Source organism: Perognathus longimembris, chromosome 2 (assembly GCF_023159225.1).
Source record: "Perognathus longimembris pacificus isolate PPM17 chromosome 2, ASM2315922v1, whole genome shotgun sequence".
In the NCBI taxonomy this organism is placed as follows: domain Eukaryota; kingdom Metazoa; phylum Chordata; class Mammalia; order Rodentia; family Heteromyidae; genus Perognathus; species Perognathus longimembris.
Genome location: NC_063162.1, coordinates 138834297 through 138858608, shown reverse-complemented (window position 1 = coordinate 138858608; position 24312 = coordinate 138834297). Strand labels below are relative to the sequence as shown.

General features: G+C 39.2%; 1 protein-coding gene across 3 annotated transcripts in view; it reads right to left on the bottom strand.

Moving 5' to 3' along the window:
• Positions 1 to 24312, bottom strand: part of Exoc4 (exocyst complex component 4) — a 669227-nt gene that overhangs the window by 572387 nt on the left and 72528 nt on the right. For all 3 annotated transcript variants that reach the window (XM_048340247.1, XM_048340248.1, XM_048340249.1), the window contains exon 5: positions 15889 to 15998. In XM_048340247.1, coding sequence (XP_048196204.1) covers positions 15889 to 15998 — 110 coding nt within the window. The remainder of the gene's footprint in view (positions 1 to 15888; positions 15999 to 24312) is intronic.

Genomic DNA, 24312 nt, shown 5'->3' with positions numbered 1-24312 from the left:
GTTACTATAGAATGGGTACAGAGCTTCAGTTTTACAAGATGAAAAAGTGGAGATGGCTGTATTCATTATGCATGAATTTAATACTGAACTTTAGGCTTAAAATGGTTCAAACAGTACATTTAACATTATCTGTATTTTGTCACAATGAAACCATGTACTTAACTGTATTTTTTTGGTCTTTTTCTTTTGGTACTGGGGATCGAACCCAAGACGTTGCACTTGCTAGGCAAGCACTTTGCCACTGAGCTATATCCCAGCCCAACCATGTACTTAAATAAGAACCAAAGGCATTTCAATTATTTATGTGGCACAATCATTTACATACATTCACTTTTTTGCGTGTCTTCTATGTATTTATTCATGTCCTAAGCCCCCAAAAGCCACAAGGAAATAAAAGCACATAAAGAATGATCATGTCATGTGGTTTTCTGGTTTTCAATTATATAGATGACACTTGACAATATGGTTCTTAGTGACTACACTTTTTTAGTACCAGTGAAACTGGTAGCAAAATCCAGAAGCCTTAAAGCCTCAGCAGGTAACAAATCTGCACTTAGAAAAAGAAATCATCAATATTTCCAAGTGTGAGATTCTAAGAAGAGACATTTCAGTTGCTGGTTTTGTTTTAACATGAAGAAGCTAGACACCTCAGACTACAAGAATTCTCTATTCTCTAAAGTCAACCCCACAGCAAGCAAGGAAAGCACTAGGATGCCATCTCAATTCAACATGTTACTGAGGAAAATGAAGCTAAAGCATAAGCAGATCTTCAGGCGGGGGAAAAAAGTAATAAAAATTGTATTGAGACAAAATGTTCATCACAAAAAGAGCACACAGAAATCACAAATAGGACATATACAAAGTGCCACCAAAACATCAAAGCTACTTGACACAGGGGTGATTGGTGGGAAGGTAAGTGTAGTTTGAATCAATAAGAACTGAGGTTGCTACTTATATGCACACTAATATGATAGATAGCCCATTAAAAAGCAACAAATAAGCAAGATGTGAATAATAAAATGTCATAGCTTTGGGTTGTCTCCTGAAATCTCCTGTAGCATAAACATTGAAGAGATCTAATATTAATTAATTTATATTATCTATTTCACTAACATCAGTGGAAAAATTAAAAGGCAATATAAAAGGATAATATAATCAACCATGACAAGTTTAAAATTTACAAAAACCCTGTGAGGTCAGATAGCAGTCCTTAAACTTTATGGAAAATGTTCTGCACAAAAATCATTTAAGTATAATTCAGTAAGGCTTCACACAACACTTTTAACATCTTCCCAAACTACTGAATCCCAGATCATTCCCTAGTATCAATACTGCTAAAATATCTACTCAATATTCAGGTTTTTGAATACTTTGAAATTAAAAACACTTTATTCCTTTGCCAATTATTTTACCTTTGTTTTGGTTTTGTTTCTTTTGGGTTTTTTGGGGGGGGCGGGGGGAGGTGCCCTGATGATCAAATAAAGTGAAAATTTCTTGAATCCAGATTAGAAGACTCTCTCTGACTGATAGGAAATTGCTAAATATTTAAAAACCTTGAGGTCTAGGCACCAGTGCTCATACCTCTAATCCTAGCTGCTCAGGAGGCCAAGACCCAGGGGATCATAATTCAAGGTAAGCCCAAGCAGAGAAGTCCTCAAGACTCTGTCTCCAAAATAAGCAGCCCAAAAGCTAGGCAGAAGGTATGGCTCAAGTGGGTACAGTGCCAGCCATAAGCAAGCAATCCTAGGGAGAGAACAGGGTACTACTTCCTTTGAACTCAAGAAACCATTGTATTTCTACTAGAATCCTACTGATCTCAAGTGTTTCTTATTATAGACATCTCTTTATGTGTGACTATATATACAAATTAATTACAGTATCTAAAACCTCTTCAAGCTCTGTAATTTCCTGTTTCTAAAAACTATGATTAAAATCTACACTTTTCAGCTTAAATATTAGTTTACATCTATCTGTCTGTCTGAATGGATGGATGGAAGGATGGACATTTATATTATAGATAGTATATTCTACAATAACAGGTAAAGTTGAGCACGGTGGTGTACCTCTGAAATAATGGCTACACAAGAGACTGTGACAGAAATGTGCCTTTAAGGCTACATAGTAACATCCTACCTCCAATAAATAAATAAAAAATAATAAGTAAATAAAGTGAATAATCCATTCATGCAGGTAAATATTTTATGTAAAATTCTACTTTTCCAGTAAGTACAAAAAAGGTAAGTAGAGCACTAGACCAAGATTGCCTTCTTTTCATCAGTATGTATAGTAAGACAAAACTGGAAACCTCAAAGTACCATACCTTTTATATACATCAAACTGTAAAAGACATTTCACATTTTAACATATCACCAGATTAGCTTTATTATTTATATTTATATATGCTAGTGAAAGCATGAAACAACAGTAACATTTACTATAGACATTCAGCAGATGCCATTCCCTTTTTTTTTTTTTTTTTGGCCAGTCCTGGGCCTTGGACTCAGGGCCTGAGCACCATCCCTGGCTTCTTCCTGCTCAAGGCTAGCACTCTGCCACCTGAGCCACAACGCCCCTTCTGGCCGTTTTCCAAATATGTGGTGGTGGGGAATCGAACCCAGAGCTTCATGTGTAGGAGGCAAGCACTCTTACCACTAGGCCATATTCCCAGCCCCGCCATTCCTTATATATAATATATAATTATGCAAAGTTCATATGACTTCAATTATTTAATTTAAATTTGATGTTGTAGTCAGGAATATCTTGTATTTAAGAATATTATCCAGGGCTAGGAATATGGCCTAGTGGCAAGAGTGCTTGCCTCGTATACATGAAGCCCTGGGTTCAATTCCCCAGCACCACATATACAGAAAACAGCCAGAAGTGGCGCTGTGGCTCAAGTGGCAGAGTGCTAGCCATAAGCAAAAGGAAGCCAGGGACAGTGCTCAGGCCAAGTTCAAGGCCCACACTGGAAAAAAAAAAAAAAAAGAATATTATCCATAGCTGGGTGCTGGTAACTATTTACGAGGCTGAAGTCTGAAGCCAGACCAGGCAGACTAATCTAAAAGATTCTCATCTCCAATTAACCAGAAAAAGCCACAAGTAGAGGTGCAGCTCACATTGTAGAGTGGCAGCCTTAAATAGAAAAAGTGAAGGAAAGCACAAGGCCCTGAATTCAACCTCCAGGAATAGTACCAGAAGTAATTAATTAATTAATACCCTTATGTAAACAATCTGTCTATCTAACAGAATTCAGTATAAAAAGGAACCTTTAATACAAATCACCAAGCCTAATAAGATCACTAAAGTATCAAACAAATTGTTATCTACAACACTATCTTCACAGACAGGAATCCATTCTCAGAACACTGATAATATTCACAGGTAGAGAGTATAAGAAAGTTACTACTAAAAAGTAATCTGTGTGTTTCTGATCAAAATGACACAATACTTAAGGTAGCCAATCTGTGGTTCCAATTACATCTAAAATACAATTTAGGAAATTAAAATAGTCTGGCTCAAAATGAAGAGTAACATATCTGTGAACAGATGATGAACAGAGCTAGAGTATGGGCAGAGAAGCAGACAAAAGCATGGTGGATCTAGCCAGTGTGGATTAATAGAGACTGGCTCCACAAGCCAGGTAAGTCATGGAAATTCATCAAGTGCTTTAAGGCCAGGACCAAATCAAGCTTCTGGTGTGGACTGGAAGGCTACAAGCCTCTCTCAAAATCCTTATCCCCTATTCTAGTCTCTATGGAAATTCTTGGTCAAGAGTATGTCTTAAATACCATTCCTTTCTCCAGTGAAAATTTACTCTTACATCTCTTATTCTAATTAACACACCCACTGGTACAGACTGAAAGCAGTGTCTACAGCAGAGGTAGCCTCTGGAGTACAGAATCTTGATTAGGGTCTTTCAAATGTTAACTAACTACCCCTGGAGTGTAGATTCCTGATTAAGGTACTTCAAAAATGTTAACTAAGCACCCCAAAGGTGCAGATTAAATTACTTTAAAGAAACCTATAGACAATATAACACTCACTCCAAAAAAGAGGCTACTGGAGGCTGTGGTAACTGCAACTGGGGGCTATCATTTCCATGAATGAAGGAGTTTACAAGGCCACAGGGTGACTACTTTCAATTCAATGATGGAGAAGCCTTCTCACTGCACTAACTTTTGGAAGCACAAGGAGTGGTCCTCCCATAAGTAAAAGTAGGGCAAGAGGAAAATGATGTTACCAGGACAGAAAAGTAGGCGGTTATATTAGAACAAAAGCAAGCAAATATTTTCTCTCTCTTGAGTCAGCATTTAAAGTGTATTAGCTCATTTAGAGCAAGGACACTTCATCGCCAAAGAGTAACAGTGGGTATAGAAGAGGCTACTGAAAGCCAGGATCCAGTAGCTCATGCCTGTAATCTCAGCTATTCAGGAGGCTAAGATCTGAGAATGGCTGTTCAAAGCCAGGCTGAGCAAGAAAGTCCTTGAGACTCTTATCTCCAACAAACTACTCAGAAAAAGCTGGAAGTGGTGCTGTGGCTCAAGTGATAGAGTGCTAGCCTTGAGCAAAAAGATGCACAGACCCTGAGTTCAAGAGTTCAAGCCCCAGGACCGGCAAAAAAAAAAAAAAGCTACTGAAATAGAACCATGAAACTGGATAAAAGGAGAGACAAGAGTAGATAAATTAATTGTTCAAATGATAATCATTAAAACATATTGCACTGCAGTACTTAGCCAATTTTACATCTGATTACACAGGGAGAAGGCATGATATAAAAAAGAATATGAGAGTAATGTCATACAGTTTTAGCTTTCCTATCAATTTATAATTGAGGGACATTTAATCTTTAATCTCACCTTCACCCATAAAGCAGAGATATTACTACCACACAGAATTGTACATAATAAATGAGATAATGTGACATCAAAACTCAGAGAATCTGGGCGAGAATGTTGAAAGACACATTGTATTCATAAACTACTTTGTTGAATGGTCACTGTTTTGTATAAGTATTTAATTTTTTAAAACTCAAAAGGAAGAAAAATACTCAAAAATGTAATTTTGTGCCTTTGAAATATACATGAAAGCAGCATAAAGAACCTTAATGAGGGGCTGGGAATATGGCCTAGTGGCAGGAGTGCTTGCCTCACATACACAATGCCCTGATTTCGATTCCCTAGCACCATGTATATAGAAAACGGCCAGAAGTGGCGTGGTGGCTCAAGTGGCAGAGTGCTATCCTTGAGCAAAAAGAAGCCAGGGGCAGTACTCAGGCCCTGAGTTGAAGGCCCAGGAATGGCCAAAAAAAAAAGAACCTTAATGAAAGTTACTAATGGGGGGAGGGGGGAAGCAGGAAAATAAGAGGGGGAAAGGAGTAGTCCCAGCAGGAGTGGGGAGAGTGAAGGAGGACTAGAACAATGAAACTGGTTGAAATGTTTTAGGAAGAGGAGAAGGGAGAGTAATAGAGTGAACTGGTTAAAATACATTATATATATGAGTAGAAATTTGATGAGGAAATCCCCCTCCTTCCAGTATAAATAATGCATGATAAATTTTCTTTTAAAAACTCTTTCCACATTGGGCATTGTCAAAGTGGCAATAATGGGTACTTAGTTCTCCATCTTTCAATATTCCCTTCCCCCCCCAAAAAAATGCAAGGTGGTAGAAGAATTTTTAAGACTACATAAAAACATGTTCTTGAAATAACGTGGAAATGAATTTCACCAAATTCAAAATACTTATAAATAAAAAAGGGGAACAAAAAAAATCTAAACCCAGTAAGTGATCTCCCAGGCTAGGCCTGCTCCAAACCAAGGTGGAGTTAAAGTATTAATGCTAAGAATTAGTGATGTTAACATTGATCTAAAGCCATAATCCTAAGAGAGTACTCTTGCCAAGATTAAACATCTATAAAATATCTGAACATATCAAAGCCCTGACTTAAGGGACAAAACTTAAAGGCCACTACTATCTGAAGAACATACCTTCTGAGAAGGAAATATGACAATAAAGGAAAAAAAAATGTCTTTTGGCTATTGGGCAAGTAAGAAAAAAGGAGCATAAAGGAAAAATTAAGAATCCTACAAAATTCAGAATGTATAACCTTTCCCTACCAATGAAACCAAAAGAATTGAAAAATGTAAAAATTCAAAAAAAAAAAAGTATCTAGACTTTGCTCTATCAACAGAAGAGGGAGCCAATGAGCTAAAAATCTTAAATTTCCCAATACCATAAAAATTAACAGAAAAATAAGATGATGCACAGATTTATATTGAGGTACTATTTTAGAAGTCAGAAAACCCAACAAGTACATAATGGTAAATTCCCTCCAAAAACCAACCATGAAACAGAAGAAAACTAGAAGGCAATAGTCCAAACAGGACAATACTCCAAAAAGACTTTGGCATTATAAAAATGCATCCTTGTGCCAGAAATTCAAAGGCAAGACATGGATAAAAAATAGGAAGACATAAAAAAATGAATAAAGTTGGAGAATAAATGGGGAAGAAAACTCTCACAAATGAAGAACAATGACTGTAAAAGAATAGGCTCTAAAAAATAATTCATAGCTAATTGAGGAAATACAGAGGAACAAGGTAAAAAGTAGATATTTTTTAAAAGAAATTTAAAAGATCAAAAGAAAGGAATGGAAATGGAAAAATGAAAAATAACAGCATTACGGTAAAGAAGAAGACAAAAGAAACAAACAATGGGACAAAACTAATACATAAAATTATAAACCAAGAAAATTTAGCAGATACAAAGTTTTCTGAAGATAGAAAATAAAAATTGCACTGAATATGTGGGCAAATGTATCCAAAATAATCAACTCTGAAACATATCTTATGAAAAAATCTATGAAATTTCTAAGATTAAAGAAAAATATTCAGCCACAAATGAGGTTGTAATACCAGCAATCTACAAATGTACATCACTAGAGAATTGTACCTACTACAATGAAGAATCACACACACACACACACACACACACACACACACACACAACTTCCTTAATGCCTCATTTTTGCTGTAGGTAAGAATCAGTTTGGACTATGCACTACATTTGAAATAACCAAAAAAAAAAAAAAAAAAAAGGAAAAGAAAAAGTCCATAAAGTGAAAGTATCTCTGTAGTTCAGTTGATGTTAATACATTAAGGTTAAAATGAAAAAGAATAAAAATATGTTTCTCACCCAATATATTAAAGTTGGATAATCAGTCAAAAACGAAAAGCAAAATGTCATATTCAATGGTGACATTTTAGAAGCATTTCCATTAAAGGTAAGACCCATTACTGTGTTTACCACTGAAAGTTATACCATACACTCCCAGCTATGCAAAAATCAATAAATAAATACAAAGAAAAGCAGAGGGGCAAATGATTTTAAATGTTTAAGCTCCAAAGGGAAAACTGCTCTTAACTGTAGACAGTACAGCTGTTCATATACAAAATAGAAAAAATATAACAAAAAATCCTCAAATGTACAGAACTCAAAAATGCAGCTAATAAAAGACACACAACACACGACTTAAAGAAATAAAGATGTTATTTCAAGGTTAAATAAAATACCAATCAAATCACAATATACCTGAGTCTCACCTATATATAGAAGAGGTCAGACTACTTTCAAGTACTCTTTTAGTCTATTTTCAATGGGATTGTTTTTGCTGACTCTTTTTTGGAGGGGAGCTCTTTTGTTATTGACATATAGAAAATACCACGGATTTTTATAGGTTTACTTTCTATGTTTTTATTTTACTGAAGATCCAAGAGTTTTCCACGGAATCTTTGGGGGTTTTAAGTATATGATCGTAGCATCTACAAGTCATGATAATTTAATTTCTTCCCTTCCTCTTTATATCATTTGTAATGTCTGTTTCTTACCTTATTGCTCTAGCCAAGAAGTAAGCACTATATTGAATAAAGGTGGAGAAAGTGGATACTCTTGTTTCATTTAGGACTTTAGAACAAAGGCTTTTAGTTCTACACACACACACACACACACACACACACACACACACACACACACGCCATTTAGTTCAATGTGGCTGTAAGTTGGATCTAGATAACTTTTATTATGCTGTGGTATGTTCCTTCTATTCCTAATTTCCTCAAGGGCTTTCATCATGAAAGGATGTTAAATTTTATCAAAACTTATTTGACAGAAATGTTTAAATATAATACGACATAGGAAAATGCAAGCAATAGCGTGATGCACACTCCGTCATAATTTTCTAACCCTCAAGTAGTCCAAACAAGAGTTTGCACACATATCTAAGCAATAAACACACAACCATGAATATATAAACTATATATTTTTAACATACACATGTGAACACACACACATATGTAACAAAAGTATGATGATACACAGGAAAAAGATACAGAACTTCCAAATAACCATGTCTGGCATAGAAGACAGAGGAAAGGAACTGAGGAAGGAGTCAACTGCTCAAAGGGATCTGCAACTGTACCCTACTGAAGAGTAATGTGTAATTTTTTATGAAAAGTATAACCTGAAATTAATATTAAAATGCATCACTTTAATAAAAATTGATAGAGTGATGAATATTTTCATCTCTAAAATATGAATAGAAAGTAATATTCTGGGGCTGGGATGTAGCTCAGTGGCAAAGTGCTTGCCTAGCAATTATAACATCCTCGGTTCAATCCCCGGTACCAAAAAAGAAAAGAAAAAAAAAATACAGTTAAAAGAAACAAACCAAAAGTAATATTCTTATGATACATATTTAAATAAATATCTGGCCTTTATTTTTATTTAGAAGTGAATGAATTATTAATTTTAGGTTCTATTTGGATATCCTTGTTTATATATTTAAGCTACAGTTATGATCCATCATAAGAAACCAGTAGAGATTTATATAAGAATAGATGCAAGGATACCTTAAGAACTATTGACTTATACCAAGGGAAGCCTGACCTAAGAGCTAAAGTAACTGAAATTGTGTCATAATATTTTGGTAAGTTCTATCTTCACTGTCATATACACATGAATTCTAGGAGGAACACTATCATTTTTCTCTTATATTGGAACCAGTAGCTCCTCCTCAATGCAGGGAGAATTTTTAAATGCCAGATCCTCAATTTTTTTTTTTTTCCTGGCCAGTCCTGGGGCTGAACTCTGGTTATGAGCACTATACCTGGCTTCTTTTTGCTAAAGGCTAGCACTCTGCCAACTTGAGCTACAGCGCCACTTCTGGCCTTTTTCTATATATGTGGTGCTGAAGAATCGAACCTAGGGCTTCATGTATACAAGGCAAGTACTCTTGCCACTAGGCCATATTCCCAGCCCCAGATCCTCAATTCTTAAAAAATAAATCTCAAGTACAACTTTCAATTAAAAAAAATAAGCCTCAAGAAAACAGTAGCAAAAGAAAAAAATATATAATTTAAGCTGTGTTCTCCTTAGGTTTTACGACTTAACCTATGCCAGTATAAAAAAGAAAACAAGAAGTCCAGTTTCATTATAGTCATAATCGCAGAAATCTCAGCAGGAACATGAATGAAATGAATAAAGAAGCTACACATGAAATGCCTATGTACCCTGGGAGTAATTGCTCACTCAAAATGTTTCCAAAGGCAGTTTGCCAAATGAAAGGACAAGAAGTCTGAAAGCTTAAACCAACATTTTTACTACAATTATTGGCTTTTTTCCATATTTCCTTCCACCTAAGTCATAGTAGAATTATTTTATCTAAATTTGATGCTTGCTTCCCTAAAATTATGAAATCCAGTGGCTGATGAGAACAAGAGAAAGGCTTGCAAAATGTAGAGACAGCATGAGGCCAGGATCCAAGAATTACCACTTAGTTGAGCCTGAACCAATCATTCAATGTCTCAGAAATCAACTTATATTTTTATAAAATGGTTTTCAAAATAATGGCTAACTAAAATGCAGTATAAGTAGTTTTTAATATATGTAGTATATCATATATACATATGTATATCCATGTGTGTATTTTTTCTGCATACTTCCTGGTATGAGTTTTGCCTTAAGAAAAACTGAATACTCATATACATATGCCTATTACTCGATTAGCTTATTTGATTAGCAGGGGTACTTTGTATAATCTAGATTATTTCATCTCCATCAGATAAATGTGAATCTTCCCATGTACCTGGATTTTTCTTTCTACTGAATGACCATTATCTACCCACTTCTTTTTTTTTTTTTTTTTTTTTTTTTAGTATTTATTATCAAACTGAATTACAGAGAGGTTACAGTTTCATACATTAGGCATTGGATACATTGTACTGTTTGTTACCTTGCCCCTCATTCCCCCTCCCCCCCCCTCCCTTTCCCTTCCTCCCCCCACTGTGAGTTGTTCAGTTCATTTACACCAAACAGTTTTGCAAGTATTGCTTTTGTAGTTGTCTTTTTTTTTTAAACCCTGTGTCTCTATTTTGGTATTCCCTTTCAATTTCCTAGTTCTAATACCAGTATACACGGTTTCTAATATACTCAGTTAAGATACAGAGATAGTGGGGAGAGGAGAGTTGGGGGAGGAGGGTAAGTGGGAGAAAGCTAGGGAGGGAGTAAAACTGTTCAACAAGAAATTTACTCATTACAGTACTTATGTAGCTCTAACCCCTCTATATATCACCTCTACAATAAAATGAAGTTTAAAAAAAGAACGAAAGAATCAAGAACTTGGGATAGAAACACACAGTGGTAGAGTGTCACCCAAGCAAGTACACTATTACCCTAAGTGAGCATGAGGTCAAGTTCAAACGAGGGTAATGGTACAAAAAAAGGAAGGAGGAAAAAAAATGTTAACACAAAGTAGTGTATAAGAAGTGCTTACGGGGCTGGGGATATGGCCTAGTGGCAAGAGTGCTTGCCTTGAGCAAGAAGAAGCCAGGGACAGTGCTCAGGCCCTGAGTCCAAGGCCCTGGACTGGCCAAAAAAAAAAGAAGTGCTTACGGAGCTCCAGTGGCGCAATCGGTTAGCGCGCGGTACTTATATAAGAAGTGCTCAGAAGGAAGACACTGAAGCCTCTCCCCTTTTTTAAAAAAATAACAATAAAAAACATAAAAGCTATTATAAAAGATACAACACACTGTTGTGACCCCCTAGTGATGAGCACAACCAAGATGGCCGTCTGACCTCTGGGCCTAGTTCTAGCTTGGGACCTGGGCCCAGCTTACCAATCCTTGCTGAGGGGACTCTTCCCTGCACCTCCACTCCTACAATTCAAGGACTGTTTTCTCTGTGTCTGAAATGGCATTGGGATTCTGCTGGGTACTGCACTGCATTGGAAGATTGCCTTTGGCAGTGTGGTCATTTCCCCAGTATTCATTCAACCAAATCTGAAATATGCGATATCTTTCCAACTTCTGCTGTCTGTTTCAATTTCTTCTTCAAAGTTTTATAATTGTCATTGTAAAAGTACCGCCTTGATAAGGTTCAATGCAAAGTATTCTTTAAAGGCTATTACAGAAAATAGAAACTTGTTTTAGGGGAGTGGGCAAAAGGAGGGCCCATAAGTTGAGGTAAAAAGGTTAAGCAAATGAAGTCATTATATTCAATGTGCATTATGTAAAAATGAACTATATAATTGGAGGGCAGAGACAAGAGGGAGAAAAGGGTAGAGAAAAAGGAGTGAGACTGACCAAGAAGTATTTTACTCATAACCTTACTTATGGACTTGTAACCCCTTTGTAGAACTACTTAATAATACAATTTTTAAATGCAAATATATCACAATGCTGCTGACAACAGCATCTACCCTAATTACTTCATAGGACTGCTGCACCCATTAAATAATAAAATATATTTTGCAAATGATCACTCAGAAACTATGATAGAAAAATCCCTCGCAGAGAAATCACTCACAACCACAGCTCTAAATACGATGTCTGAAAAAGGACTCATTTGAAGGTTATGAAAATTTTCATTTAATTAATAATGACATGGACGTTTTCAGGAATCACCTCTAACCTTAATTTATAGCACCCCAATGGGAAATTGGTTCCACCCAGGGATTCCCTATTGGAATTTGTTCTATAAAAGTGTCCATTCTAATGGATTATACCCTCAATCCTACTGTTTCACAAGATGAGGGGAAGGTTTAACAGCCTATGTTAAATTCCCTGCTGGAAATGTCTGTTACACTCCAGACTGACTTACAGAGCACTCCACAAACAGACTCTTAGGACTTATCCATTTTATTAGGACTGAGACAAAATTTCTTCCCCATACTTTCATATGTACTTAGTAACATTTTATGCAGTCTTTACATGATTTACATCTTCCTCATTTGTGTAACCCCTTTAATAATGTGATCTACATTAATACAGTCATAAAAACTAGAACTGCAATGACTTTAAAAGGCTACGGTACATTATTTCAAGAAAATCAAAATTTTCACACATTGGCTTTTAAAGACAACTTAGGTCTGTTAATCAGTAGTGAAGAATGTGATAAGCACAGTAGTTCCTCCAAGTATTTCCTAACCTCAAAGTCTGGTCTGTGAATAGGTCACTGTACATAGAAAAGGAGACTCTGCAGATATGATTAGGGATAAAGACTTGGAAGTAAAGAGATCAGCATGAATTATCCAAGTGGGCTCAATCTCATCACAATAGTTCTTTTAAAAGAAATTAGGAGACATAAAGGTGAGTCCGAGAAATGCAAATCCTCACTGGGTTTGAACAAGGGGAAAAGGGTCATGACCTAACAAAGTGACCACTTTCAAGAGCCTCCAGGAAGGAGAACAGCTCGGCTAGCACCTTGACTTTGACTGAACTCAACCTACAAAACAGGAAGATAATAAATTCACATTGCTTAAACTACTGCATAACTGTGATTAAAAAACTAACACACAGCATACCTAGCTTATTTTCAGCAAAACAAACTAAGTAGAAAAGAACCATCTGAAAACAAGCTCCTAAGTTGAAATCATTCTGCTCCTTAACAGTTGTAGACTTAAGTCAATTAATAGCCTCCCTGTGCCTCAGTTTCTCATCTATCACATGGAACTATCTCAGAAGTCTGTTGATGGACTGAGTTAAGTTCATGAAAAGCATTAAAGACATTACTTCACACCTTAAACACAATCTTCATATAGTAAACACATCTTCAGCTCTAGTATTAATTTTAAAACCCTTATTTAAATTCAATCACAGAAAAAGCATGGTATCAAGTCTCCAATCTTTCATCAAACAGAAAGGTTTGTACACCTCTAAAAAGAGTTTTCAAAATAGTCCTAGTTCCATTAAACTGAAGTTCTTCAAGAATTACTCCTAATAAAGCTGAAGTCAAATGTATTACCAGAACTCCCCTATGTATCATTGCTAACTTCAATCTGAACTAAAATGGACCCATCAAAAAGCAAAGATTGTGTTAATAAGAATAATAAATGAAGCAAAATTAATTCTATTTGAATTTGCCATAGTTGGAATTTTCTGTTTATTTGATATTAATGCAGTACATTCACTTGTTAAGCCTACCTTAACACTTCTTCAAAAACCAGTTTCTTTTTACTTGAGCACTGACTCAGTAACATTTACATAAATTAATATATCCAGGGTAAGCAATAATAATGGCTCACTACAAAAATGGAAAGATGTAATAGCTGTAATTTCTTTAAAAAGGTCAAATACAAACAAAAGTATACATACAGACTTGCCTAGCATGCATGAGGCCCTGGGTTCAATTCCTTTGTACCACATAAACAAAAAGTAAATAAAATTAATTTTTTAAGTATACATATATTTTTGTTCCATAATTTTAGACTCTGCAACAGTTCAAATGATGTCAAATTTTTCCTTTGCAAAGTATCTTAAGTGTCTAGGATTTTTAAAAACTAGTAACTAAGCAAACTAGCAAAACTTTATTATAAAGCAATTCTTACGTTTTTCTAGAGTAAAACTAATAAATGTTAAGACTCTAAGTCTAAATAATCCTAACATAATTTAATTAAATGACATTTTAAAGATAATGAAATATGCCCCAGAAATAACAATATATTATTAGGTTCTCAAAAGAAACACTTTCAATTAGTTGTAAAAATGTATTTATTAAATCTAAATTATTTTTCTATCTTTTCTAATTTTACATAATTCCAAGTTGCGTAGAATCATAAAACTAATAAGAACTATGAGAACTAATTTTTAGCTGAAAGGCAATAACAGACATTATGGCTTTTTTTTTTTTTAAGATGTTCAAGAGTTTGGCTGCAATACGGGCACCTAGAAAGCCTGGTACAAGACATTTGATGCTGCTCTCCTCATCTCAATGATACAACAGCAGAAATACTCCAGAAGCTTTCTGAACTCAGGCAAGCTGAATTGTGCAACAGGGGCAAGTGTGAGCCACTCTCCTAACTATTCACACCCCAAATCAAAGAAATCTGTCTGGATCAAAATGGCCTTCCTTTCTGTTACTCAACAAGATACTGAGTTATCCCAATAAAAGAAACTACTAATTTGTGGATCTTGCCTTAAAATGTATTATGTATGAGCATGCAGATATTTTTGGCAAATGTGAGGCCACTGGAAGACAGAACATGAATGAGGTCATAGGACAGGAACCATGCTCACTCTCAAGGACCAGACATAAAATGTAGTACATTAAACAATTGGGTAAAAGCTCATAGTGAGACAGGTAAAAACTACCATAAGGGAACAAAAGGTAAATAAACTCTGGGCCCTTAAGCTGTAACCCATTAAAAAATATGCTTTCAATAGCTTTACCATCAAACACCAGATTAGGTCCAAGGTCAGAATGGTAACAGATTGCTCAATACCCCTAGTAACTAAGCCAAACTAAAACCCATGGGGTTCAAGATGGCTACAAAAATGACCAACAAAAACAAGAAAGAATTGTTAGATCATGGAAAAAACATTCCCAAGTCTATAAATCTCTCCTGAGTGACTAAAATGGGATAAAAGACTTGGCATCTCGGTCTTACACTATCTATCCCTTTTGCTGCCTCAACTTCTCATCCAGACCCTACCCACCTCTGCATGTAGATATAGTGATAATTTAGGAAACATTTTGTTCAAGACTATAATGCAGGGTTAACTTGGCTACTGCATGGTGGAGCTGGGATGTGTTTCTTCTACCCCACTGCTATACTTTTTCAGCAGTTCAAGCAACGGAAGTTCTTCATCCTTATAAAGTTTCTTTCTAAGAGCAGTATATTTGCCCTATGATGATGATGCTAGCTAGCAACAGAAGGAACTCAGTTCCTGGATTAAGTCTCTGCCTGCTAGCCTACAAACTTCAAGGCAGAATGCTTGCACAAAGAGAGGAAAACATATTTTTAAAAGCCATGCCCAAGACCAATGGACAGTTACCAAATTTAGCCTATCCCAAATAAATCAATACAAGTTTGCTGCTTTTCTTATTCTTGAGAGTAACCTAGTTCCTCTGGTCAATGCTAACTCCTTGTTAACTCAAGTTGACTGGTTGGATCTAAAGTTACAAGAAAGGAGACTTGCCTACCTTTGTTCACAATACAAGGTTTGCCCTCAATTCTAATTTTCCATGCCATAAGATCCTGCCATCCAGTATCAATAAGAGTATTAGAGGTGACAGCAAAAAGTACAGGCTCTTCCAAAAAACACCCAAATGCAACTTGAGGAAATTAAATGGTGCTGGTGTAATAAAACCCATCCAACAGCTGGAATGTGCAGAAAAGCTGGAACTAGCAGCCCGTTTTCAACCTAGATAATGCAACAGGCCCAGCCCATGGTTTTATATCTTATTTCCTATGATGGTGACAGACTCATCAGGCTCCAAGGCACTAACTTAGTTCAGGCCTTCCCAGCCCCAGCTCCAGCCCCACAATACCTCAACAGGTTTTCAAGTTGGATTTGCACTATATAAAAAGTTTCGTGGCTAAAGAATAAAAAAACTCACCAGTTGAGCTCCCAGCAGCAGAAAACTGAGCGGCATCAAGGAATTTACGTGGAGTAGGAAGGTTTGTAACATCCATCAGTGGACCAGGAGAGACATCTTTCACATGGGAGCTGCAGAGACAAGAAGCACATTACTGCTTCGCCCGAAACCAACTCAAGTCCACTCAGCGCCAACCCTTCTCACTTTCCTTTCCTCAGAAGACCTCTACACTGTGAGTTTTAACAATTCCCAAGCATCTTTCCAGCAAAGTGGTATTTGTTTGTCACAGATAACGGTGTAAAAATATATTCTGAGATTTTGAAGTATTTAAACTGCTTTCTCTTTTCATTCCAATGCTATGTTTAACACATAAAGGCAATCAAGATCCTCCATATGACTGACTACCTTATAATGAAAGTAGGCCTTACTCCTTACTGTGCCTTACTACTCTGAAATAAAAAATGTGTTTAAAAAAAAAAAAGCAATACTAATCATATCATGATAACTGAGGGGTGTGTGTGTGTGTGTGTGTGTGTGTGAGTGTGTGTGTGTGTGTGTCCAGGTCCTGAGGCTTGTACTCAGAGCCTGGGCACTGTCCTTGAGCCTTTTTTTTTCCAAGGCTAGCATTCTGCCAATGAGCCACAGCTCCATTTCTGACTTTTTGGTTGTTAACTGGAGATAAAAGTCTCATGGGCTGTCCTGCCTGGACTAATTTCTAACTGCAATCCTCAGATATCAGCCTCCTAAGTAGCTAAGATTGTATGTGTGATCCAACAGCATCCAACTTAATAGTACTTTAGGGGTTTTTGGTGGTGGTGGTGGTGGTGGTGGTGGTAGTGGGGGCTTGAACTTAGGGGCTTGATGGGCTTGCCTGCTCACAGCTAGTATCCTTCTACTTGAGCCACACTGGTAGCCCAGCTTTTTGTTCTCCCTGGTTAAATGGAGATGGAATTTCCCAGACTTTTCTGTCCTGTTTGTTTAAACCTTGATCCTCCAGTTCACAGACGCCTGAGTAGCTAGGATTACAGGCATGAGCCATCAGTTTAACAGTATTTAAACCTCTTTCAAGTTTGTTTTTCTCATTAGAGTTTTGACATAATTGAATTCAGAAATTTTCTTTTTTTTCTAAAAGAAGCTTCTAAATTTCAACAAAAAGGTTGACTTAAAGAATCTCATACAAAAGTTGGAGGAAGATGGCGCTGCCACAGTAGGGAGGCACCCCGACTCGCTCCAACTGAACAGCGAGCTGGGAACTCCAGCACCCAAGACCCCATCAAGAACCCAGCAAAACCAGCAGCCAGAAGCAGTGGAGAAACACAGGAAAACAAAAAGGAGCAAAAAAGAAGAGCCAAAAACCTACACGTAGCCGGAGAATCTACAGGGCACCCTCCCCCCACCAGCCGACCCTGGCCCAAACAGGGCCAGGCTGGGAAAGGGGACCAGGCAATCGGCAGACCAACTGCCGGGAGCACGGAGTCCAGACAGTGGGACTCCACGGACACCAGGGAGAATGTGGACCAAGACATATGGCAGCGACGGGAAGTTTGGGTCCACACCGGGAACGAACTTAAGCGGCTGGGGAACCCAGCAGTGCAGAAGGGGAGAGCCGGGGATGCCACCACGACCTTTCACCACACCACAGAACTCCACCCCCGAAGGACCAACGGCGGCGCGGGACACACACACACAATCCAGGACCAGTGAGTCCCCCATTACCCCCTCCCCCAACAGGAGACCAGCTATCAGAGGCCAAAACCCTACAAAGAAGCTAGATCTCCCTCCCTCCCCCTCCCCACTGAGAGGGAACAAAGAACCCCCAAATCAGGAGGAAAGCTCCCATCAGGCACTGGGAAGTCACAGGAGTTTAGCAGGGGAAGGGCGGAGCAGCCCCAAGGCCGCCCAGGAGCCTGAACTGGCCAAATCGGCCCTACCCCCTTCCCAACAGGGGCCCTGGGGACGGCCGGCAGTGCAAGCCCCACCCAAGGCACCTGGACCTTGCAGACTTTTACAACTAAAATCACAGGCGCTGGTGGGCAATACCAGCACAGCAGGGACATCTGGGCCTGATCACGCGCCGCCATCGCAGCGGAGGCCCAGTCTGAGGGTGCTAACCCGCGCCCAGACAGTTGATCCCACTGGGTCCCACACATACCACCCCCAACAGCAGACTCGCGGGAGGGCGTAAGCACAACCCAACAACCCGGGGCTTGCTCTGTTAGGCGTACTCCACTCAGGTGGACGAAGCTACAGCAGCAGGACCCATTGTAGTGGGCGCACAGCACACAGGTGGGCAGGGGCCCAGCCACAGCGCCCGCTCTGGTAGGCGTACCCTGCTCATGTGGGTGGGGCCACAGCGGCAGCGCCCGCTCTGGTAGGCGCGCCTACACAGGAGGGCAGAGTTCTCCATCGGCCCGTGCCCACTCAGTTTGGCGCATTTCGCACAAGTGGCTGGGCCGCCCCTCAACAACACCCGCCCCAGAATGGTCCACACAGGAAGGCAAACTGCCTGAGAGGTGAGCTCCTCTGGCCAAGATACAGAGTGGAAAAAAGAACCAAAGAAAAGATAAGCCTCCACACCATGCTGAATCAGCGACCAGCAAACCCCCAACAGGGGCACACTAGGGTCAGCACAGCACAGCGGCAGGACACTGTGCCGCAGAGAAAGACACAGAACCTACCGGCCCCCAAGTGCAGGGAGAGTGACCACCTCAGCAACAACCGAGAAGGTCACGCTCACCCATTGGGAAGCAAGGTGCAACAGCCAAACCCAAACCCAGAGCCAGGACACCAGGACACAAGGCTCCCACTGATGGACCAGCACAAAACCAAACCAGGGAAACCACCCACAGATCTCCAGATGAGGAAATCACAAAGAAATATAACACAGTTCATCAAAGGGCAAGCCAACTCACCAGCTCCAAAAAGCAGCACAACTGAAGAGGAGATGGAGAATAAAAAAGCAAATGAGGCCATGTTAACAGAAATGATGGAAAGTGTCAGAAACAAAATCAGAAAACAATTCCAGGAGTTTAGAGTGGAAGTCTTGAAGGACATCCAGGAAGCCAAGAAAGAAATGGAAGCAAAAATGGATACAATGCAAACCTCCCTTAAAGAAGACCTTAACATCCTGAGAAGTGAAATGCATGAAAAAGTAGATTTAAAATACAACTCTTTAAAGCAAGAAATTTCCACGATCAGAGCTAATCTGACAACCATAAATAGCTCTCTGTCATCCATAAAATCTGCAATTGAATCCACAGCACAAAGAATTGACCATATGGAATCCAGAATCTCTCCCTTGGACGTTGAAGCAGCAGACAACAACCAGAAAATTACCACACTCCAAGAAACAGTGAAGCTTCAGGGCAGACTAATCCAGGAACTAATGGACAAAGACAAGAGATATAATCTGCGCATAATTGGAATAGAAGAAGGAGCCGAATACCAGAGCAGAGGGCTTCATCATATTTTCAATAAAGTTATTGCAGAAAACTTCCCCATTCTCACAAGGGACCCCATCCAGGTAACCGAAGCCTATAGGACACCTGGCAGGCTAGACCCCAGAAAAGCCACCCCAAGGCACATAATATTCAAGACTTCAGATCTCAAGAATAAAGAGCAAATTCTAAATGCAGCCACAGCGAAGAAAGAAATTTTCTACAATGGGAAGAGGATCCGAATAACAGCAGACCTCTCCACACCTACCAAGCGCGAAGTGAGTGGAAGAACATCATCCAAGTACTACAGGCAAACAATATGCAACCCAGGATTAAATATCCAGCAAAATTGGAGTTCACATTCGAAGGGAAACCCAGATCGTTCCATAGCAAAGAGGATCTAAAGGAGTATGTGAATAAAAAACCAGCCGTACAGCGAATTCTAAGAGGGGAATCCCACCCAACAGAGATCGTACAAGACACACAGACAGAAACAGATAGAAACTACAATAGCCAGAGCCCAGCAGAAAGAGCAGCTCACTAAAGACAAGAAAAAAAAAAGGGGGGGGGGGGAACAGCCCAACAAGAAAATGGAAGGACAAAAAATACTCTTATCCTTGGTCTCTTTGAATATAAATGGTATAAACTCTCCGATAAAGAGGAGCAGACTGGCAGAATGGATTTGCAAACAAAAGTTGGCATCTGTTGTCTACAAGAGACCCACCTTACAGCAAGGGACAAAAACAGGCTCCAAATGAAAGAATGGAGCAAGATCTTCCAAGCAAACGCACCTACCAAAACGGCAGGTGTAGCCATCCTGATCTCAGACAAGCTGGACTTTTCCTTTAAAGCAACTCAAAAGGACAAAGAAGGGCATTACATTTTAATACAAGGAAAAATCCAAAATCAAGACATCACGGTGATAAATGTACACTCACCGAACAAAAGAGGCCCTACATATGTCAAGCAAATTCTCACAGAATTACAGAACAAGATAGACCCAAACACAATCATAATGGGTGACTTTAATACCCCACTCTCTCCAAGAGACAGATCCAACACCCAGAGGATCAGCAAGGGAGCTGAGGACCTAAGTAACACCATATCCCAAATGGATCTGAGAGATCTATACAGAATCTTCCACCCTACAGAGACCCAATACACCTTCTTCTCAGCAGCCCATAGATCACACTCCAAAATAGACCAGGTCATAGCCCACACAAAGAACCTCAGCAAATACAAAAGTATTGACATCATTCCATGTATTATATCTGATCACAGTGGATTAATGGTAACCCTCAATAACAATGGTTACCACAGAGGCTATACACATTTTTGGAGGCTAAACCCCACAGTTATCCAACACTTGGGCCACAGACCAAATTAAATATGAAATCAACGAATTCATAAGCCACAATGACAATAAAAATACATCACAAAGAAACCTATGGGACACAGCTAAGGCAGTACTGAGGGGCAAGATCATTGCCCTCAGCACTCACATTAAAAGAATGGAAGCAGAGCAGGTGAATAACCTCACTATGAAACTAAAACAATTGGAGAAACAAGAAATGACCGAATCTGAAATGACTAGGAGGAGAGAGATCACAAAGATTAAAGAAGAGATAAATCTGATTGAAAATAGAAAGACCATTCAACAAATAAATAAGACTAAAAGCTGGTTCTTTGAGAAAATAAATAAAATTGACAGACCCCTTGCAAGACTTACAAAAAAGAGAAGAGACTCATATACGTAAAATCAGGGACTCCACTGGAAAAATTACAACAAGTACACACAATATTCAAACAATCATAAGGAGCTATTTCCAGAACCTCTACTCAGTAAAAACAATAATATTACATAAATGGATCAATTCTTAGAGAAGTATAAACTGTCCAAACTGAACCAAGAAGAAATAAATCAACTAAATAAACCAATAACTTAAAGTGAGATACAGGAGGTAATCAAGAACCTCCCAACATGGGGCTGGGGATATAGCCTAGTGGCAAGAGTGCCTGCCTGGGATACACGAGGCCCTAGGTTCGATTCCCCAGCACCACATATACAGAAAACGGCCAGAAGCGGCGCTGTGGCTCAAGTGGCGGAGTGCTAGCCTTGAGCGGGAAGAAGCCAGGGACAGTGCTCAGGCCCTGAGTTCAAGGCCCAGGACTGGCCAAAAAAAAAAAAAGAACCTCCCAACAAAGAAAAGCCCAGGCCCAAATGGATTCACCAACGAATTCTACAAAACCTTTAGTGAGGAGCTAATACCAATACTCCTCAAACTCTTCTGCGAAACAGAATCAGAGGGAGAAATCCCAAACTCATTCTAGGAAGCTAATATCATACTCATTCCCAAACCAGGCAAAGACCCAACAAAAAGAAGAGAACTACAGACCAATATCACTAATAAACACATGTTGGGGATTCATCTTGGCCTTAAGGGGGGAAGCACTCCCAAGATGCCGCCCTTCCCCCAGCCCTGGGGCAGTGTGGAAGTGAGCCACACCTATCTCCTTCTGGGTCCGGAACCAGAAGGGGTAGCTTTGAGACCATCCCCCACCTTGCGCCAGCAAGCAAGTGTGCTCCTTTTTTGGTGGGCTTTGCCACAGTACTATGGAAAGTGACGTTAGCCCATGAGGGAGGTCCTTTGGAGCTGCTCTTCGACAAGCTCGCCAGCCTATCGCCAGCTCATGCTCAATCCTCATCATCACTACTATATTACTGTGAGTCGCTCCCAATTAAATTGGATTGCTCTCCGAAGCGTCTCCGAGATCCCTCTGCGCCTGGCTTCCTTGGTGGGTAAGGAGGGAGGAAAAGGGGATCTCATTCAGCCACGTGCACCTTAGGCTAGCCTGTGTCCCTCGCTCCACATTGGCCACCTGCTGGTCAGGTGCCCAGGGGAGAGGGTGAAAAGGGGAGCACTGATAAGGGAGTAAGCTTAGCATCCCCGCACCAGGGGAGGTAAATCTAGCCCGGCAAACACAGACGCAAAGCTCCTCAATAAAATATTAGCTAACATGATCCAGAAACTGATCAAGAAAATTATACATCATGACCAAGTAGGCTTCATCCCACAGTCACAAGGATGGTTCAACATCCGTAAATCAATCAAAGTAATTCACCACATAAACAGAACTAAAATCAAGAATCACATTGTTATCTCAGTTGATGCCTTTGACAAAATACAACATCCATACTTATTAAAAGCTTTGGAGAGAACAGGAATAGATGGAACATTCCTCAAAACAATAAAAGCCATATACAACAGACCAACTGCTAACATCATATTAAATGGAGAGAAACTTAAATCATTCCCCCTAAACTCAGGAACAAGACAAGGATGCCCACTCTCCCCACTTCTGTTCAACATAGTGCTGGAATCCTTAGCCATAGCAATAAGGCAAGAGGAGGACATCAAAGGGATCCACATCGGCAAGGAAGAAATAAAGCTATCTCTATTTGCAGATGACATGATCTTATATCTGAAGGACCCAAAAAACTCAGTCCCCAAACTCCTACACCTAATAAACCATTTTGGCAAAGTAGCAGGATACAAAATTAATCCACAAAAGTCAGCAGCGTTTCTGTACACCAGCAATGTACAAGCAGAAAAAGAAATTATGGAAAGAATTCCATTTACAGTAGCCAAAAAAAAAATAAAGTACCTAGGGATCAGCTTAACCAAGGACGTGACGGACCTGTTTAATGAAAACTATAAAAATCTAATAAGGGAAATCAAAGAAGATACAAGGAGATGGAAAGACCTCCCATGCTCATGGGTAGGCAGAATCAATATAGTGAAAATGGCCATATTGCCCAAATTGTTATACAAATTCAATGCAATCCCCATCAAAATCCCAGTCACATTCTTCACTGAAATAGAGAAAGCAATCCATAAATTCATATGGAACAGCAAAAGACCTAGAATAGCCAAAGCAATTCTAGGCAAAAAAAGCAGTGCAGGAGGTATCACAATACCAGACTTCAAGCTCTACTACAGGGCCATCATAACAAAAATAGCCTGGCATTGGTATAAAAACAGATTGGAAGACCAATGGATTAGAATTGAAGATCCAGAAATAAAACCGCACTCTTACGGTCAGCTAATATTCGACAAAGGAGCTAAAGACATACAATGGAATAAACATAGCCTCTTCAACTACTGGTGCTGGGAGAACTGGGCAGCCATATGCAGAAAACTCAAAGTAGACCCAAGCCTATCACCATGCACCAAGATCAACTCAAAATGGATCAAGGACCTCAATATCAGACCTGAATCCTTGAAACTACTGAAGGGCAGAGTAGGAAAGACGCTAGAACTTATAGGCACAAGAAGGAACTTCCTGAATATAGTCCCAGGGGCACAACAAATAGGGGAAAGACTCGACAAATGGGACTACTACAAATCAAAAAGTTTCTGCACAGCTAAGGACATAGCCACCAAAACAGAAAGACAGCCAACCATATGGGAAAGGATCTTTACCAGCACAGCAACAGACAAAGGCCTAATATCTGTCATCTACAGAGAACTCAAAAACTAAGCCCCTCCAAGCCCAATAAACCAATTAGGAAATGGGCAAAGGAGCTAAAGAGAGACCTCACAAGAGAAGAAATAAAAATGGCAAAGAAACATATGAGGAAATGTTCAACATCCCTGGTAGTAAAGGCAATGCAAATAAGAACAACCCTGAGATACCACCTCACCCCAGTTAGAATGGCCTATACTCTGAACTCAGGCAACAACAAATGCTGGAGGGGGTGCGGGGAAAAAGGAACCCTTCTCCATTGTTGGTGGGAGTGCAAATTAGTACAACCACTTTGGAGAACAGTATGGAGGTTTCTCAAAAAGCTCAATATAGTCCTACCCTATGACCCAGCCATACCACTCCTAGGCATCTATCCTAAACAGCAAGTCCCAAGATATCAAAAAGTCCTTTGTACTTCCATGTTTATCACAGCACAATTCACAATAGCCAAAATATGGAAACCCAGATGCCCCTCCACAGA